The sequence below is a fragment of the Agelaius phoeniceus genome, chromosome 3 (assembly GCF_051311805.1).
Source record: "Agelaius phoeniceus isolate bAgePho1 chromosome 3, bAgePho1.hap1, whole genome shotgun sequence".
Classification (NCBI taxonomy): Eukaryota; Metazoa; Chordata; class Aves; order Passeriformes; family Icteridae; genus Agelaius; species Agelaius phoeniceus.
In genome coordinates this window covers 22,544,573-22,564,257 of record NC_135267.1, presented here as the reverse complement: position 1 = coordinate 22,564,257, position 19,685 = coordinate 22,544,573, and the positions used below count along the sequence as shown (strand labels likewise).

Here is a 19,685-nt window from a genome sequence, read left to right as displayed (position 1 = left end):
GAGGCGGCCCTGTCTCCCCTCGGCCGCTGCTCGGCGGAGCTCACCTGGCCCCGGGCCCAGCCCGCAGCGCCCCCTGCAGGCGCTGCCGGGGCACAGCAGCGAAGAAAGGCAGCGCCGCAGCGTTCAGCCCCTCCATATTCCCGCCTCTTTAGCAGAGTTTCAACCAATCAGCAGCCAGGGCTCGGCCTCCCGCCAATGGAAAGAGCGGCTGACGCCAAGCTGGCAGGGCGGACAGCCAATGGCTGAGGAGGAGAGCCCGCCCCGCCGCCGGTTGCCGGGCAGCCGCTGTCAATGGCCGCCGCGCGGCCCCTTTAAGCGTAACGCGGCAACCGCCGGCGCGTCCTCCGGGCGGGCCGAGGGGCCGGGCAGGTACCGCCGAGACGGGCCGGGGGCGGCGGGCACATCGCGGACATCGCGGGGCGAAGGGAGCGCCACGGGGGGGAAACAGGACTGCCGCGGGGCCGCCTTTTCCTAGGGGCTGTGGGAGCTGGGAACGGGCCCGGGCCTAGGCCTGGGGTTGGCCTCCGAAAGGTCTCGGGCCGCTGGTGTTCAGTTCCTTTCTTTCGAAGTCGTTTAGTGTATGTCGGTTTCGGTGATTGCATTTAAAATTTGCCATCGCGAAGTGCTGCTTGAAAATAACATTCAATGTGTTCTTCAAGAGCGTCTCGGCTGAGTGAAGGAAAGCTGCGGGAGGCGGAGGGCTGCCCTCGGGCTGGCTGGGCTGAGCTGGGTAAGTCCGCACGCACCGGGCTGGGGGTGGGAGTGTGAGCGACGGCACGGGCCAACGTGATGCAGTCTGATTTAGAAACATAATCTCTGCTCCTCCATTTAGGACTGGCCTGCATGTGCTCTGTTTGAAGTGCCATTTCCTCATTTTTGACCTGGGACTTAGAGCAGCTTCTTCATTTTGAGATCTGACACAAGTAGCATTGCGGCTTACTGGGGCAGAGCCAGGTAAATGTAACATAGGCTTTTAAAATCATAGAGCGTTTTAATTCACCAAAATGCAGGACAAGGCAACAATCTTAAGCTGTGCCAGGGGAGATTTATGTTGGACATTATGAGCAATTTCTTCACAGAAAGGGTGATTAAACATAGAAATGAGCTACTCAGGGTGGTGAAGTCATCATCCCTCGAATTGTTTAAGGAAAGACTGGATGTGGCACTTTGTGCCCTGAATTAGTTGACATGCTGATGTCCAGTCATAGGTTGGACTTGATGATATCTGAGGTCTTTTCCAACCTAATTGATTCTGTGATTTTGTTAAAAGCTAGTAAACCTAGAAAAACTGCATACAGTTAAGCCAGCAGCTGCAGTACCTAATGAAGTTTTACTTAGTCCTCACTAAGGCTCATCACTCAGTATTTTTTGATGTCATAAAAGTAAATAATTTTGCTTGGCTCTCTTCTGTAAAACCTAAAGTATTTGGATATGAAGAAGATGGATGCAGGGAGAGGAGGGAGACAAATTTCTTTTGAAATTATTCTTAAGTTCAGCACTTCAATGACTTGGATTGATGCTTTTGTACTTGTCTGCAGCTGGCTTTCTTGCAGTGTCCCTGTCTCAGAGCAGGTGGAAGAACGGAGCGGGCCGTTAGAGGTCAGTGTTTGTGCGGGGAAGTGCCATTCGGTGACTAGCAAAAGCACTGAGCTTCCCCTGGTCTGCGAGGGGCAAAGGACACTCAAAGTTCTATGATTCTTGCACTACAGGACTAAGCTTTAGATGCACTGCGTGGGAAGAATTGCTAAGTAATTTTCCTTGCTTTCTATTGCATAATACCTGTAATTCCACGGTTCAATTTCTGTTTGTGTGATTTACTTAGGAGTAATAGGGAATCTCCTGTCACTGTTGCAGTTGTTTTTTGTTCTCTGTTTTGTCTGTCATGTCCTTTGCAGTGACCTGGTGCTTGATTGTTTTTTGTAATGATGAACATGGTTTTGATACAAAATATGTAAATAATAGCAATAGAAGTAGCAGAAATGAAGGAGTATGAAATCATGGAAACAAAACCCTTTCTAAAGTTCATGCAAGTTCCAGATTTCCTTCAGCCACTCTGTATTGATGTGATCTCAATTCGTTAGGCTTTTAAAAGCATGCCTTGAGCTTTTGAGGGGACAGGATTGGGATTTTGGTGGTGGTGGTGGAGCTTAGTAGACCCCCTGCTAATCCATAATGTTTCACTTGTCACAACTTATTAAACCTACAGTGGAAAATAGATATCTTTGTGATCTTATTCACACGAATTAAACTCTCTTTATAATCAACTCAAACTAGTTTGTAACAATTGGAAAGTCAGGGAACCAAAACATTTCTTAATTAAACAGTCCTTAGGCTCACTGAAGTGAAACTCAAATATCCTAGTTACTCTTTTGTTCTTAAAATAAACTGTGCATTCTTTTGTTAATCAAATTGTATTATAAAGTGTTGGAAAATTAATTTGGCAAGACTTGACAGATTAAGGTTTTTTTGTTTTGTATGGAAAATATGATAATATTACCAGTTTATGGAACTGAAAACCATTTGAAGATACAAGAGATGTTTTTGGGTATTCCTCAAGAGGGCTTTCTTTGTTTTACCTTTTTTAATTTGTTTTCATTCCATTACTTTTCAAGTACTTGCAAAATGCATAGAAAATTCCTGTTCATTTATATCACTGTATGTCAAAATGATACTTAGCAAAATATTCTCAGGAGTGGGGAATATCCAGTACAGGAGTGGTGGATAATTCTAATCCTCCAGTTCTTAGAATTTGCTTGTTTTAAATATACTGAGTTATGAAAAGCATTCTTCAAAAAGATTATTCCTCTTCAGTGAACTCTTGTGAGGCTATAAAATAACTGATCAGCTTTAATTTGGTACGTGGAAGTGAGGGCTCTTGTTTTATATATATAATTAGACATGACTGTAGGCATTTATGCTTTCCTTAAATGTAAGAATGTGAGGTCTGTGCCTCCAGAGTACTATTTTTATATCTCATTTTATTTTAGTACTTTAATATATTTGTTTATATTTTTTTGCATTCCCTGAAATTCTGTCCTTTGGAACCACATCTGATGCAGTCTTGCCTGTGCATCCTCTAGAGAACAGATTGTGCCCAAAATGCTGCCTATTCAGGCTTGTTTTACTCTTCAAGGAGCAAAATAATATCCATTCTGCACAGGTGTTTGTGGGGCCAGGAGTTAGGCAAGGAAGTGTTTGGGAGTAGGGAAGCACCCTGACATGTTCTAATATTCTTACATGATCTTAGTTATAGTTATGATTAGGTATGTCCTTTTGAAATTTTAATAACTGCACTATCTTGTAAGGAAAAAGAAAAATCATTCCTGATTATTTGAATGTTCACAATAATGATACCTTTCAGCATGTGCTTAGCAATCTCTAGGACAGGTGATCTCAAGCATAGCTTATTTAACTTTCTAGGCTTTGCAGTGAAATTTTAGTTTTTCTCAGATTCTTTTGACATAAGTTTTTGGCATCTAATTTTTTTGGATCACTTTGAAAATATTTGGGTGTTTTAAAAACATTATTTTGGAAAGTTACTTCCTAAGTAACAAAAATACTCTTTTCCAGGTAATTCAGTATTCATTTCCAACCATCTTCCTAGTTTAGAAACCTGATGGGATATTTATTCCTCTAATTCCTTCTGTATAGATTATGAGGCCAAATGGATTCCAGTCACTAGAGACAGAGTTGTGCTAACACTGAACTGAGCCAGAAAGCTTGAATTTGTAATGAAAACTGTCTTGGCAGCTGACATTTCTGTTCTGCTTGGCTCTGCAATAATGCATGTATAGGCAGTGAAGGCTGAGAAGAAGGCCAAGTTTATTTTATTTGGGATATAAAAATATAGTGAAAAATTTACAGCTCATTTACAGGTATGTTGAATGTCCTGCAGCATAGAACAGTTTTGACTGAAAGCAGCTCAATTTTTTGGTGTGTAATTTGCTTTGCCATTTAGAAATCAGCTAGGAGGTTATGTCATTCAACAGGTGGAACTGATGGGCTCTGATGCAGACCCTATTTATTCACCCACTAGAGGCATGATATCTCAAAAGAAAGAGATGGTGAAATTAAGCTTGAAAGCTGCCAAGAGTGGTGAGAGAGCCAAAAGACAAGGGAAGCTGAGCATAGTCAGTAAAACACTTCTAAACTATTGAGAAAATTCTTTTGACCTTCTTTGAAGGTGAAGAAAATTTAGAATATATTTGCTCCATTACATTCTCAGGAAGTGTCTCCAAATACAAAATGGGATGATTTTACCTTGAGATATGGGATTTTTCAGTTTGCATCAGGCTGCAGGAATAGCCCTTCTTATTTTATATCTGCTTCAGATGTAATGTTTATCATGTACTGGTGTTGTGGTCTCTCTTATCAGATACAAAAAACGTATAAATATAGATGTAAATATATAAATACACATGACACAAATGTGTTTGCTCTGGCCAATCCTTGAAGGCATGAAGCACCAGATGTTGTAGGGTATGGGAGTACTTTTCAGGGTGAAGATTGGGATAGATAGTGCAGTCTCATTAGGGGTTAGGGACTGGATGTTTTCCAGACAAATGGGGCAATTGATATTCAAGCCCATTATTTAACATTGTTGGAATGTCAAAAATTGAGAAATGGAAGATTTACTCAAATTTTACAAATATCTCAATTCAAGTCACACAAATAAGTTGTTAATTCATTTGGTTAAAAAGTTTTAAAACATGTCTAAATTAGTTTCCTGAATATCAACAAACTTTCACTTGTGTTCTCTTTTGTTTTTCAAATTATTCTTTTTCCTTCTCTAATGTGGGAGTAGTTTCTTATTCTGGATTTAGCTGTGTTAATATTCTGATTTCTCTTTTGGGATTGAAATACCTCAGAGTATTAAATGTAATGCTAGTAGCATTCCTAGAGTGACTCCTGTCACATTTAATATAAATAATTAATATAAATATAATTACTAATATAAACAATAGGTAGCACAGTGTGTATCATAAGGTTATAGGAGTCATGAATAATTTTACAGCTTTTTTACTTTTCTTTCTTTCTTAAAACCAAAGCCATTCTCACTGGTTTTTTTCCTCTCTCTAAATTGTTGCAGAAAAATGCATTCTGAATGATAGCTACTGCTTGCTGAACTGAACTGCAGAGATCTCATGCTTGGAGATGATAAACCGGAGGAAATAATCAAACTGCTGCCATTGTGACAACTAAAAGATCCTTTGTGCCAAAATGAGCAGTCTTTGAGAAAATCCTGGAAAGCCGTTAAACCTGAAAAATGGGAGAAAGAGTAAGGAGCCCAGATTCTGAGCAGGAGAGGAAATCAGACGAGGATAAAAATAGTGACTCCTATTATTCAGATGAAGGGAATGCATCTCGTTCATCCAGCCAGTCGCCAGCACTAAGCTCTCCATCTACAAACCAAGAAAAAAGACATCACAAAACACAGACTTCAAACAGCCTGTTGCACTACCAAGGTAGGTAGGTAGCAGAAATTGCTGCTTTGTAACTGTTCCAAAGAGTTAATTATCTTTGAAAACTCAAAATAGAGAAACTAGCATTACAAGCATCTACAAGTACAGTTCATGTGAATTATACTACAGATGGCAGGTAGCCAGTACCTGCTCCATTGAAAATTGAAATTAACCCTCTCCTGCATAAGGAGAAATTTTGGCGATTTTCAAAATTCTTCATAATTTTCTAAGCAAGTGAAAATGACTTTTATACTAGCCTTCTGTTGAATCATGCTGGTGTTTTCTTTTTGTCACTGACAAAAAGCTCAAGGCCAAAAACCCAAGGCGTGTCCTTGCTGTGCAGTCTGTAAAAAGGAGACAATTGTTAAAATTTCCCTGACCAAATAACCTACAGATACGTGTCTTGTGGAAGTCTAGTTGACTCAGCTTTACAGGATAATACTGCGACTTTAAATAAACAAAAGACTGCTAATTTGGCAAAAAAAAAAGAAAATGTTTTTGATGAAAATTAGGTTCAGATGGAGATTCAAAAGAAAGTTCTTCCTGCTGCTTCTCTGAGGGTAAAATATTTCCAATTTGAGATGACACAACTCCACTTTGAGCTCCCTCACAGACATAGGCTGCTTTTTTGGTTGTTTGTTGGGAGGTGAACATCCCTGCAAAGAAGAGTAGCATGGTTATGCAGGCCCTGGGCTGAAGTAGGGCTGTGAAGGCTTTCTGCCACACTTTGACAGCTTCTTCTAAATAATTGTATACATTTTTCAGTGAAGTCATAGCGTGTCCTACCTTTCTTGGGCAGATGGTTTTGCTCATTGATAAATGCTTGATAGTGTGTGAATCATTTGGTCTGTGTTACAATGTAGGCTGTGCCAAAAGGTCTGACCTTAAGTGTTTAATTTGCTCAGGGAATGTATCTCTACCGAGGCTTAACAGTGTGGGTATCCTGGTGCAACTGGTGTTTTGCTGAGCATCTCTGCATTCAGAAGTGGCATCTCCTCCATGGTAGTTATGGGTTGACTGTCTGGGAACCAAAAGCAGCAGTTCCACCATGCTATTTAATTTGGAGGGGGCAAATGTGTGACCAGTTCTTTGTTTACATAGCCAGAATTGAATATAATTATTACATGAAGGTACTGTGAATGTCGTATTACATTGTCTTGAAATACACTATTCCCCAATGTAACTCTATGATCAAAAGTAAAATATTGGTTGTGGAATTTTATGTGTGCCCTAAATAAGGAGAAATTCTTACAGGGACTGCAAGTCTAGGGTTAATGGGAACTCCCTTAGTTGGTGATAGGAGTGGCATCATTCCTGCAGTGCATGTATTAGATAATCTTTTCACACTTGAATGTGACATAAGTGTTCTTTGTAAAGGAAAAAACACACCTTCTTTTGTTTGCCCAAGCTGTGGAAAAATAATGAGCACCGAGGAGAAAATGAATATATTTGCAAAATGTCTAGAGGAAATTATAAGAAGGTATTTTTAAGCCATTATTTTTGCTAACAAGTATTCTCAGTAGAATAGAAACATGGTGAGTGGCAAAGGTAGGAGGAAGCATTTGCTGTCACACACACTGTCTGTGTACATGTAACTGGACTAGTGCTGTATCCCAGCTTTCAAGCCAGAATTACAAACTGCTGCTTGGATGGTAATTGCTTCTTTCAAACACTGATGTACCTTAAGGAATTATGCACTCTATTAATTAACTCTATTAATTCAGTCGTTTTAAGAGATATTTTTAGTGGATTATATGATTCATTCTTTGAGCTTGGCATGAGAGGCACATAAGATAGAAACAAAATGTTCAGCTTTTATGTGTGGGGATGACAATAATAATAATAGCAATAAATAGGAATGCAAGCAGTGCATACAAGTAATCAAATGAGAATACTGTGTGGAAAATAACTTGTGATACAAGAATAAATTACTCAGGGAGAACTGAATTTTCATGGGATTTATCATTTTGCTTCAGAAGCTTTTTGCATTGAGCCTTTGAAATCTGCTGTTTTGTCTGTAAGCATGGCAGCTGGATTTGAAAATACTACTGCACTTGTCTGGGAGAATTACATCTGGCATAATACATAACTGGTTAATGCTCAGCTAATTGTTGCCATTTTAAAAGCATGTGATAATTTTGTATGCATTTACAGTATAGTATTTCTAAACCATTTTAATAAACAATATCAAATATTAACAAAATATGACTCTTATTTCTGATACGATTTGCAGATTATTACTTTACAAGGGTCCTATATTAATGGCTGCAGATATTACCTCCTACAGTAGATCACAGACATAAATCTCCATTTTTCAGCTATCAAAAGGAGCATAACTCTCATATATATGCCTTTTATTGTCTAGTTTGAAAGCTGCCATCTCTGCTAGATATTGTATGATTGTTTCAAGCAGAGCTTGGTTCCAAGGATGTCTGAATAGACAAACTGCATTGTCTAATAGTAAACACGCTTTTTATTTTTCCTCTCTCAGCCACAAAGAAATTGGATTCCAAATATGCACCAAGCAAAAGAGGGACACGGTGGGGTTTCCGTTCTCAGAGCCTCACTAGGGATTCTCCTGCAAAAGATATAGATCTTGTTACAAAAAGAGTTCTTTCTGCTAGGCTGCTGAAAATCAATGAGCTCCGAAATGAACTGACTGAACTCCACATCAAACTGGATGAGCTGCAGAAGGAAAACAGGGCACTGAAGAGGCTTCAGCACAGGCAGGAGAAAGCCTTGAATAAGTTTGAAGATACAGAGAACGAAATCTCTCAGCTCCTTGCTCGGCACAACAATGAGATTAGAATATTAAGGGAGCGCCTACGAAAATCTCAGGAGAAGGAACGTGCAACTGAGAGACAGCTGAAAGATACAGAAGATGAACTGTACCGGAAAAAAACTGTCTTGCAGAAGCTGAAAAAACTGTCTGCAGATAAGCACCTTGCTGAAAGAGATGACCTGGCAAAGAAACTAGCCTTAGCAGAGAGCAGGCTGGAGGACAGGGAAAAAAGAATTAAGGTGGGATGACTTTCTTTTTGCAAGAAATTCTGGTACAGATATTTCTTTCCACAATGACTTGTAATTTTACACAGCTGTGGAGCAAATAGAAAACCAGTATTTTTTGGTTTTACCCATAAGTAGAATCAAGTAAATTATTTCTAAGCTGATTATATAGTTACATATGAGATAATTGTACATTCAAATTTCTCTTTACAAATTAAGCATATTTTGTCAGAATATATCCAGTGGATTTGTGCTTTTAAATGTTTTTATACCTAGCAATAGCATTTCAGATGTAGGTGCAGATGTAATACAACTTTATGCAATCTAGTTTGTCCTTTTTGAAGGAAAGAGTTTGTAAAATTTTCTGCATATTTAGGGAACTTTACACTAAAATTCTAAAAAAAAAAATTATGTAATCATTCTTTTTCAAATTTTGAAGAGCATTCATACAGTGTTTGATTGTCCACTATTCTGCACATCTAAGAGCGCAGCTGGACAAAATTACATCATGTTTTTTAAATACTGAAATATCTTTAGACCTTTTTATAGGTATCTATTATAAGAAATTTGTCCAATATATTTTAATTTCATCCAGCAAAAATGTTTATATTTTTGTAAACATGTCTAAACATGTCATAAACATATTTACAGTGTATGTAAATGCTTACATGCTTTTACATACATTTACAGTGTATGTAAAAGCATGTATGCATTTACAGACACTGTAAATATGTTTATGAACTCATTTTACATAAATTATGTTAACACTATTAAATCTGTTGGTAGTTGTACTATTTTGATAGTAGATATATTTTATATATTGTATATAAATTTTATACTATTCTTAGCTTAAGTTATGCCATTGATATGATGGTTTGGTGTCTATATTAGTAATTAAACCTAAATTATATTACAGAGATAAGAGATCTGGAAATCCAAGGATTAAGCTGGAAACTAAGCTTTCATAAAATAAATCCCACAGTACCAATATATAAATGGCTGAGTTAGTTAAACCACCTCATCCTGTAGTGTCACCATCTGTCATCTGTACTTTTATGATTAGGTATTTCAGCATTTATATACTGGATCATGTTAAAATGAATCATGCTTTAAAAAGTAAGGGATTTTCTTCTAGTTTTTTCCCACTTTCATCAACATAGCTTCACTTAAAACAGCTATTACAAGATGAGGGCATGTAAAGGAAATCAAAATCACAAGCTAGTTTTCAGTAGAAAGGTTAAAAATTCCTTCTTGTTTTCTTCCTTCTAATGCTGCACTCTCAGGGAAGGATTCTCTCTCTTACCCATCAGTAGGAGATTTGTCTTAGAGATCTGGAGGTGATCTAGAGATCACTGTGGCAAGAGCCTTGCAGAAAGTATGTGAGTTTCTATTATGTCCTCAAATCACCTCTGAATGCTCAAAAGGATGAGCTGCAGCATCTGCAGGTGCTTTGCCCCCTCAAAGTTAGGATTAAAGGTTTAAATTATTTCAGTGTTAGCAATGGTTGAGCCCATATCTAAACTCAAGACACTGGTTTACTTAATTTTATATAAGTAATTTGACTATAAAAATTACTTCAGTTATTAAAAAATATTATTTTGTTTTAACTGAAGGATCTGGAAAGAAATATTGAATTAAGTAGTAGCAGTTTTCAACGGGAGTTACATTCAAAGAAAAAAAAGTTGTACGAGGCTCAAGAAGAAAACAGAGTTCTCCAAGAGGAGCTTAATCATCTAAATCAGAAGCTGAAGGTAAAATGTGAAAAGAATTGAAGTTGCTAACCATGTTCTGGGATTTTATCTTCGGAAGTATCTGTAATCAGGTTTGAATAGTTAACCAGTAGCTGCACTCTCTGATGTGTATTTAATTATATACAACATGTGAGTTCTTTTTCTGCATTAAATTGAAATGTTCTGTGCTCTGACCCTACAGTTTTTATAACAGGAATGCTTCAGTGTTAATCATTATTGTTAGTACTAGTTAAGAAAAGCAAGATCAAATACATGGTCAAACATTGAGAATAAACCACAAAATCTATGAAAAAATAGATTTGAAGGCTTGAATTTAAAATTAAATCTGCAGGTGTAAATAGTGCTTTGTTACTAATATACTTGCATTAAAGTAGGTTTGAATGAAGATTAATGTAATTTATTTGTGATATTCACATGTGTTGCTAAATGGGTGCAAATGTTTATTTAGACCCCACACCATCATCATTGTTGTCCAAATTCTCAATAAAAGTACTTAAAATATTGTTATGTTCTACTTAGTATATAAAGTACTTTGTTTCTGGGAGAATGTTCCTCAAACTCCAGGTCTCAATATGTTGGAGATGAACCAGTTCACCATGTTCCCAGCTATCCAGCAAGTAGCAGTAATGTTAGTAGCTCTAAAATGTTTAGAGTAAGAGTTTTAAGATTTGTTAGTGGAGAGTTTACAGTTTGGAAACCTTGTCATTGTCAGATGAATTCTGATAACTCACTGTTCATTTCTATACTTTATTCAGTAAATGTGCTAAAAGAAAAGTATCTCTACCTGTATGATGCAATGGGCCTCTGCTAACTGAGGCTGACATGCCCTGTGACAAGTATCATTGCTTGCTTTGAAATCTTTAACTCTTCACAACACTTAAAATTCAGTTGTGCAGTCTATACACGTGGTGTAAGTCTTGTTCATGTTTATGGAAGCACTGACATTTAGTTTTATTTTCACTGCAGAGATAGGGTTTTTTCCTTCATAATATTTTGTTAAGGAGTTTTTTGTGGGGGGAGAAAGTTGTCTATTTTCTCATGGCATAAACAGAGTTAGGAATGTGATTGTTATCCTTAAAACAGAAAGAGTGGATGGAACAATTGTTTATCTGTTTCTATTTACCATATCTATTTTTAATTTAATTTACAGCTTTTCTAGTGACTGGTAAATTAAATACTAGTGACTTGTTCTTATACCTACCTCTTCCATTCACAGGAAAAAGAAAGAGAACTTGAAGCAAAAAATATATATGCTAATCGTATGTTGAAGTCATCACCTAGAAAAGACACGGATATTGTACAAAGAAAAAGAGGTAACTTGTATAAAGCAGTAAAAGCAGAAAAATTATTAGCATCACTTTGAAATGTCTCAGCTGGGTTATAGCTTTCATGCCACTCAGTGCTCAACCCTGATGCTGCTTGTTCAAGCACATTTACCTTTTTACACTTCTTTCAACACAGCACTGGTGCAGAGCTCTGGGTTTTTGTCTGTTCCCTAACACAGCAGAGCCAAAACACTGAACTTCACCAAACAGCAGTTTGAATTCCTTTCATACCAGAACTTCCTCAGTAAAGGAGGAGGGGAACATTGGTAGTAAAATCTCCAGTAGATGATAGATATTTATTTGACAATAAATGAGAGAGGCTTTAAAAATACATATCTCCACTGCTAAGAATATTTTCATGATCTGTTTTATTTATTTTTTACTAATTCAAATGTATTGTCTGTCAGATGAGCTGCACTTATTTTTTCCTCAGAGTATATGTGTCCCAGAACATAATCTTTCTAAAAGTATCAGTACAGTGATTTCTTCTGGTGTGACAAGACAGTCTCAAACCTTATCCTACCTACATAAATATGTGTATCTGTGTGTGTGCTGAGGCTGTTTTCACTGGATCAGTAGAATCTACTTGTCAGAAGAAGCAGAAATTTATGGGACTGTTTTAAATATTTCATGCCAGTATTTCAAACAGTTTGTCTGCTGCTTGTTTTATTATAGATGCTCTACCATTATTCCATTTTAGGTTCAGATTTTTTTAAATGTCATTCCGTAGAGATAAGTATATGTGTTTCAAAGATTCAAGTAAGTGAATTTTAATTTTATGAGTTGGATTCTGTGACAAGCAGTAAGATGAGTGAGATATTTTGTGGGGGTTTTTAACTAATATTCAGTGCACTGTAATGACCCTATAAGTAGCATTAAGGTGGGGTTTAAATTATTTTTTTTCAGTAGAATTTTTGCATGCATATTTTTTTATGATTAGGTTTTACAGATGCTGAAAACAACTATGTGAAATTCATCAATACTTTCCACTCCCACTGACTTCAGTACAGTCTTTTGTTTGCTGCAAATCATGAAAAATGAGAGACAGGTATATAGTGAGATATTTTCAATTGAAAACACCATTTAATTAGTTTGTATTTTCTACAGCCAACAACCAAAATATAAAAAAGGGACTACAGCTCACAAAAAGTGTACAGACCAGTGGATGCTTCTCACCAGCAGAACTTCTTCCAGAATCAGAACTTGCCTGTGGTGACGCAGCAAACAAGAAAGGGGGAATTCTTCCTAAAATAGTGAGTTCCATAAAAATTTGAGACCCAGTCCAATTCACCTATCAGATTGTAAAATGCAGAGCTTATATTTTAGAAAATGTGTAATATACATGTGTAAATATATAGAAAATACAATTTCAAAAACATTCTGTTCTTTTAGACAAGATCTACCTTTCTAGAAATATACTCCATTTTTTAGAGTTTGTCATATTCTTTGTCTTACTGAGAGCCATTAGCTCAATTTATTTTTTTTCCTGCCACTATTACTTCTTTGAAGTTTTTATGACTTAATTTTCATTTTCATCCTTTTTCTTTGTTTCTAATGCTTATTTAAGGAATCTGTTAAACAGTGATAGCTGCCTTCTCTCTGTTTTCAATTTGGTCTTAATTGTGGTTTCTTTTACTTTCCAGAATTATTTCACAATGCATAAATCTAACACTTCCTCTTATTGTCACAGTGCTGGTATTTCTTCTGGCTTTCCAGCTTTGTCAATATGCTTGGGGTTTTTTTTTGTTTTTCCATTTCCCTTTTTAGTACAAAATAGTACCAATTACAAGTATTGCTAACACTTTTGTGTATTGCTAACCCCAGGCTAAAATCAGAGATTTGTAAGGTATTACAAATGATTTGTCAGAATGACATATCTGACAAATCAGATTCTGGTACAAATTTTACAAATTCTGATTACATGAGGTTAGGACCTTTTTCCAGAAATAAAAGTCTGAGGATGGGACATGGCAGTTTATTTGTATGTTTTCTCTTCCCAAACCCTTTCTGTAACTATGGATGCAGTTTAATGTATTCTTGCAGTATATCCTTGGGTGAGTAAGTTACAGAACCACCCAGTTGGTACAAGTGCAGCTCATGGAGTCCAGCTGTGTGTTTTCTATATGTCTATTGCTTTAAATAACGTAAATTAGATTTGGGTAGTCTAGGCTTTCATCAGTTCTTAAAGTCAAGCATTTTAAATACCTGGCCACCATCTCCTTATGTAGTTTATATTTTTTAATATAACAATGATAACCTTGTACATGAAGAAAAAATACTTGAAGGTTTTTTGGCTATCAGTCATCTTTTCTTTGTTCATTAAGGAGTAACTATTTCTCTTAGAAAGGTATTTTTAATCTAGAAGTTTTTGTTCTAAAATAAGCACAATATACAAAGTTAACTCCCATGTGTTGGACTATGCAGACTTTCTCTTCACTTCATTGCCATTACTTTTCTGTGTTAGTGATTTTGTTTTAACAGCAGATTAACAACTGCTGTTGTTAAGATCATTTCTGCAGGTTCTTGCTTTTTACATATGTATGTGTAGTCACTAGCTAAAATTGTCATCTGAGATTAAACCTTCCTCTTTGATTGTTTGTTACTTAATACTCCATAAATTTAAGTACCAAAAGGAAATTGTCTGAATCTACAACTGACTCATTTGAATTAAAAGGTCAGACTGTAAAAGTAGAGGGCAACTAATTGCTTGCTTATTAAGAGAATATGATGGTGAAACGTGGCCTTCTATTAAACTGCCTGAAGAAGACAATGTCTGGTTTCTAAGGAGAACCACCCTGGGAGTGATAATTTTGCTTTATGGGATTGGAGCTACAACTTCCCTGAAAGGTGGAATACAAAATAGAGTTGATTGTCTATTCATTTTGTTTCAGGTGTATAAAAGTATTCTAGAGGTGATAATATTTTGGGACCAAACCCCTGAGTCATCAAAGCTAGTTTGGTTTAAGGTGACTTACTCATTTTATGTTTAGCAGTAAGAATGTGATTTCAAACTGACATAGAAGTTCTTAAGATTTTGTTAAGGGGTTCATTTTATTGACTGCTTTTCCCCATCAGCTTCAGTTTTCTATTAATTTATTTCAGGAAAAAGAAACTCAAGACAAAGCATGGAAAGAACAAGCAGAACTCCTAAGACAAGAACAAGACAGGGAGAGGGAAGAGAAACTGAAACATTTTCAGGAAATGCAGTCCTTGGAGGAGAGGGTTCCAAAACTTCCTGACGGTAAGGAAATGGGCAGCTGAAGGCTGAAAAGTGCACCATAGAATACTAATCAAGTGAGGCTGCTGGTTTCTGGTGAAAAGAGCAAAATGATTTTGCAGAGATCACTACAGTGGAAAATTATTTTCAGTTATATTATGCAAAGAAGAATCAAAAAGAAATACAGGATATAGAATAATCCATTCCCTGTACTCAGCTGTGATTAAGTATGCAGCAGCAAAAAACGCTGTCCACAAAAAAGCATTGGAGTCTGAGAGATTGTGCTTTACAAAACAAGAATGACATAGAAGGTAAATGCTGATGTTATCTCTCACTTGCTAAATGTTATTGAGGTAGGAAGTAGATTTTTACTATTGAGATTTGAGTTACTATTTTTACTATTGTGCTATTATAGTAGAACAAATATGTTTTCCTTAATATAGCCCTTTTTTCAGTACTTTCTACTGCCTTATATAATTTGAAATTTTAGTTTATCTTTTCAGGTCTGGTTATCTGGATCATTTGGTGTGGCTATTTGAGAAATGTCAGTTTGTATCATTATATATTAATACTGCTTTTTTATTCATTTAGTTTTCACAGCATCTTAATCACTTAAATGCACAAGTCAATCTCAGGTATTTTAGATGGACTGCACCCTGTCATGTTAAAGAACTCTTTCAGTGATTGCAGCTAATGAACAGTAGTACTTATTCTATATGAGAGGAATTCTAAAAATCTATAGCTGTGTTCAGAAGTAAAATCTTTGAAAAATCTTCTATCATGACTTACATAAGCTAAGAATCTGATTTTATGTCTCTGAATAAGATGATTTACCCACCTTACCCATCATTTGGAATAAGCTGGTATTTCCCCCACCTTACAGACAGAAACATGGCTCTTGACTTAACTTGCATAATGATCTGCTACTGAAAAAAATCTCATGTTAAATATATGAACTAAATTACAGCAATTGTTTCTGAAAGCCTGAGCCAAAGTACAGTTGGTAACAGGGAACTTTGTGAAAGCCTAAGTCAGAAATTTGAGTGAAGTGTTCAAAGGAGAATGCCACTGTGTTGGAGGGACCAAGTAGTCCCTCATATTCAAGTTTTGGCCAAATATACATCTGTTATCTTGGAGGAAAAATATTTTGAAGAGAGAAATATTTGAGAAGCTTCCTCCCTCTTCTACACATGAACATTACCAGGTTCTGTCCATAAGTTGCTGTTTTGTACCTTTGGTGTCCCTTCATAGCTGTGCACAGTCACTCTGAGTCCAGGCAGTGAAGCACAGAACACTCATGTAAAGGTCTTTTCTGTATGCAACTGATGCAGGGTATTTTAAATCATTCAATGCTTGAAACAGGTGATGACTCCTATGACTTTGAGGCCTGATTACTTCACAGAAATTATTCCCTTTATGGAAAAAAAAAGAACCCACACAAACATTCCAGTACTGTCCTAATGTCAGCAGTGGTGAAAAATAAAAATAAAGTAAAAAAGTTCTGCAAGTCAGAACTATTAAAATCAGTAATGTTGTATTCATCTTCATTCAAACTCAGGAAATGGGAAGGCAATTGGCTGAAATCAAATTGCTTTGAAAATTCTGAAGCATGGGTAATGTCCTTTGGAAGATGACAGTAAACTTTTATATCTTATCAGAGAACCAGGAGTGGATTTAGTTGCCATTTTTGAAGAATTTATTTTTGTAGCAGAAAAATGTCATTGTACATAGAAGAGCATTTTAAAAACTCAATGGCTTTTTGTGCTTGCATTATTTTCAAAATCTTATAAGGGTATTTTAAAATTAAAACATTTTAAATATTGTTCAAAAATTTTTTGCAGAGTGGCAAAGGAAAGAATATGACAAAATTAAAAAAGAAAGCAACTTTTTATTGGATAAAGAAGAGAAAATAAAGATGGAGACAGAAATTCAAAAACCTGAAGTAGAGAGAGAAAGCACTGAAACGCTGGAAGAGCGGCGAAAAAGAGAGTTCCTGCTTGCTAAAATGCAAGAAATTGATAGAGAAATTCAAAATACAACAAACACAAAACCAACTTCCCAAGCACCACTCATAAATGCAGCAAGAAAATCTGATTCCTTGGAGAAAAAAGAGAAAATGAATCCATTCTTTGAGATTCCTGGGAAAGTTACTAATGGATTTCCTGTAAAGGACAGCCAGGATGATGGCACAAGAGCACAAGGGCAGAAGCAGCGAAGTGTAAGGACTGTAGATTTAAGTGGTGAGTTAGCATTTGGTAGTTATGTACCTTCCTTTGGGAAGGGATCAGGGAGACCAAGTTGGCTTACTCAGAAAAGTGACAAATTAGAAGAAAATGTTAAGGAAAATGCAGATTTCGATAGTAAGAAAGAAAAGAAGTCCAATTTAATGGAACAACTCTTTGGAAGCGGTGCCAGTACCATTCTTCTTTCTAAAAATAACAATACACCACCTTTGGACATAGATTGGGGCTCTAGTAATAAGCCTTTTGTTGATAAAAACAGTAAAGTCAAAGAAGACAATGGGCTGTTTGGTGAAGGAAGAAGCCTAAACAGACACCGTCTGCAATACACTACAAACAAGCCAGGAATTAATACCCTTGGTTCTTTAGAAGATGAAGTTGAAGAAGTCGTCTTACAGTGATCGTGTTTTATATGTTTCATATGTAAATACTGAAAAACTATTTTCTTGTAATATTTATTAGGTATAGATTTGAAATATTTCAGATTTATTGTAAAGCCTTATGAAGAAATAATTTACATAGATGGGTATGTGTATAGAGGAGAGATGCAGAGGAGAGATGCTTGGGGTTTTTTAACTTGTATTTTTACCTGTAGGCTGCTCACAGTACACTGCTTTTCATTTGGAGTATTTCTTTTAGGCCTCAGATACTTTCTTTATTGGGCATTTTAAGAACCTCTTAACTGTGCCAGGAGAAGGCATGTGTAATATCAGTCAGGAAATGAGTAGAAGAGACATTCTTAGCACTAATTCTCTTAGAAAGAGTATCTTACACTGCTGCCATGTTATCTCAGAAGAATATCAAAAAAAAGCACAATTAACTCAGGAACAGCTGCTCTCTCCTTTTGCGTAGGTTTTTGTGGACCTTACTACCAAATGTGTCACTCTTCTCATATATTCAGATTATATTTGTTATACGATGCCATCTTTTGTAATTTCTGAATTTTCTATGTAAAATTCCAATCATTACTAAGTAATTTTTTAACAAAATGGTTTTATTAAATGAGTTGAGTAAATTTCTTGTGTGTAGATCATCTTTAACACAAAGTTCTGACTTCTTATATCATATTATTGATATTGGGGGTGATGCCTTGTGAAGGCTGACTTGGAACAGAGACTAGATGGAGTTAAAGTAGGTATTTAATAGAAGGCCTCAGTGGACACACCTTGGGCAGGACAACAACCCAACAAGGGCTACACCCAAGATAAACCCAAAATAGTCACAAAATGGATGACCAGTCATGGGGTCTCACACTTTTATAAGTTCTGGTCCATTTGCATAGTGGAGTTAATTGTCCAATTATAGCTTCAGGTCATGAAGTCCCATTATGAAGATACATCCTTCTTGTTTTTCTCTCTTCAGTCTGCATTGCTCTTGGGCCTGAAATGCAGATCATTTGTCCTTCCAGCTAGAGAAAGAATTGTTTTGTCTACCTACTCTGTGATGAAGCTTACTATCCCCTAATATGAAGCTCAGAACTACACACTAAAGCAGTACAGAATCTGAAAAATATAAAGGCTAAAACCTGAAGCATCAGGGGGAGTTGGTTGCAACTTCACTCATGATGTTATTTACTGGTTGTGCTGTGTGCACAAATGAAAAAGGCAATGAAGAATTTAGCAGTATTCCAGGAAATAAGCTGAAGGTCATTCCTTAAACTGAAGGTCATTCCTTACTAGAACAAGAGATTTTCTAACACCCTCTGATATTCTCCCTCTGAGCCTGATTCAAAACACACTAAAATACAGAGAATTCTTATGATTTAAAGATGTATTGAGTCAAGATTTTTCTGAACACAGTGGCTCTTCTGAAGAGAAAGGCTGGTGTCTTCATCATGCAGTAACTCTCTTTGCTCCCGTCATTCAGAAAGAAAATTAGTCACAGATTGTGACCGTGGTCACAGGGGTTTTCAGGTGAAGGAAGAGACAAAAATGTTGACTCCATGATCAGAAGGCTTGATTTATTATTTTATGATATACATATATTACATTATCAGTATACTAAAAAGAAAAAGGACAGGTTTTCTCAGATGCTAACTAAGCTAAGAATAGAAAAGAAAAGAATGATAACAAAGGCAGCTCTCTCAGACTCTGTCCGAGATAGCTCGGTCCTTGATTGGCCATTAATTATACACATCCCAGATGGGCCAATCACAGGTGGAGCTGTTGCATTCCACAGCAGCAGATAACCATTGTTTACATTCTGTCTCTGAGGCCTCTCAGCTTCTCAGAAGGAGAAATCCTAAAGAAAGGATTTTTAGTGAAAAGATGTCTGTGACAACAGATCCAGATCCAGGGTGTGGGACAGTTCTCACCAGATGCCCAGTAGTGAAGAGCAGCTCATGTTCACCTGCTTGCTTACAATCCCAGTTACATTCATTGTGGTACTACAGAACTTATCTGGCTCATTTTGCCTGCAGATGGTCAGAATATCAGAAATATTTTAACCAGCAACAGTGAATTTAACTCTGTGTTGCTTTCCTGCAATGACTTTTGGGGTGAATACTGTGGTGTAAGAGGTAGGAGAGGGCTGTGGGTAAACACTGTGCGTGTTTGTGACTGGGTAGTTACTTGTCTTGTCCTACCTGTGGGTGGTGTTGCCTGTTTGGAAGCAGGTGCTTTGCTCTTGAAGATGACATTGAGGTGGATTGTTTATTTTTATTTCCTGTGGTTGAGGATTATAAG

The 19,685-nt window shown here is 36.7% G+C and overlaps 1 protein-coding gene across 5 annotated transcripts; it reads left to right on the top strand.

Moving 5' to 3' along the window:
• The first annotated feature begins 257 nt into the window (after positions 1 to 257).
• On the top strand, positions 258 to 18,016 carry LCA5 (lebercilin LCA5). 5 transcript variants are annotated; one of them, XM_077174855.1, is made up of 11 exons: positions 258 to 369; positions 660 to 730; positions 833 to 954; positions 1,539 to 1,599; positions 5,090 to 5,465; positions 7,954 to 8,483; positions 10,082 to 10,219; positions 11,436 to 11,532; positions 12,652 to 12,797; positions 14,647 to 14,785; positions 16,603 to 18,016. In XM_077174855.1, the coding sequence occupies exons 5-11, from the start codon at positions 5,267 to 5,269 to the stop codon at positions 17,400 to 17,402; spliced, it is 2,049 nt and encodes a 682-aa protein (XP_077030970.1). In that variant the 5' UTR covers positions 258 to 369; positions 660 to 730; positions 833 to 954; positions 1,539 to 1,599; positions 5,090 to 5,266; the 3' UTR covers positions 17,403 to 18,016. The 5 variants fall into 5 exon arrangements, with proteins under 5 accessions (XP_077030970.1, XP_054485702.2, XP_077030972.1 ...); XM_077174856.1 differs by lacking the exon at positions 258 to 369 and adding an exon at positions 435 to 578; XM_054629727.2 differs by lacking the exon at positions 1,539 to 1,599.
• Positions 18,017 to 19,685: the final 1,669 nt, after the last annotated feature.

Coding starts and splice junctions, on each gene's coding strand:
- LCA5 (XM_077174857.1), top strand. CDS start 5,267: ATGGGAGAAAGAGTAAGGAGCCCAGATTCTGAGCAGGAGAGGAAATCA. Junction 11,533..12,651: donor TATTGTACAAAGAAAAAGAG/GTAACTTGTATA, acceptor TATTTTCTACAG/CCAACAACCAAAATATAAAA. Junction 14,786..16,602: donor GGTTCCAAAACTTCCTGACG/GTAAGGAAATGG, acceptor AATTTTTTGCAG/AGTGGCAAAGGAAAGAATAT.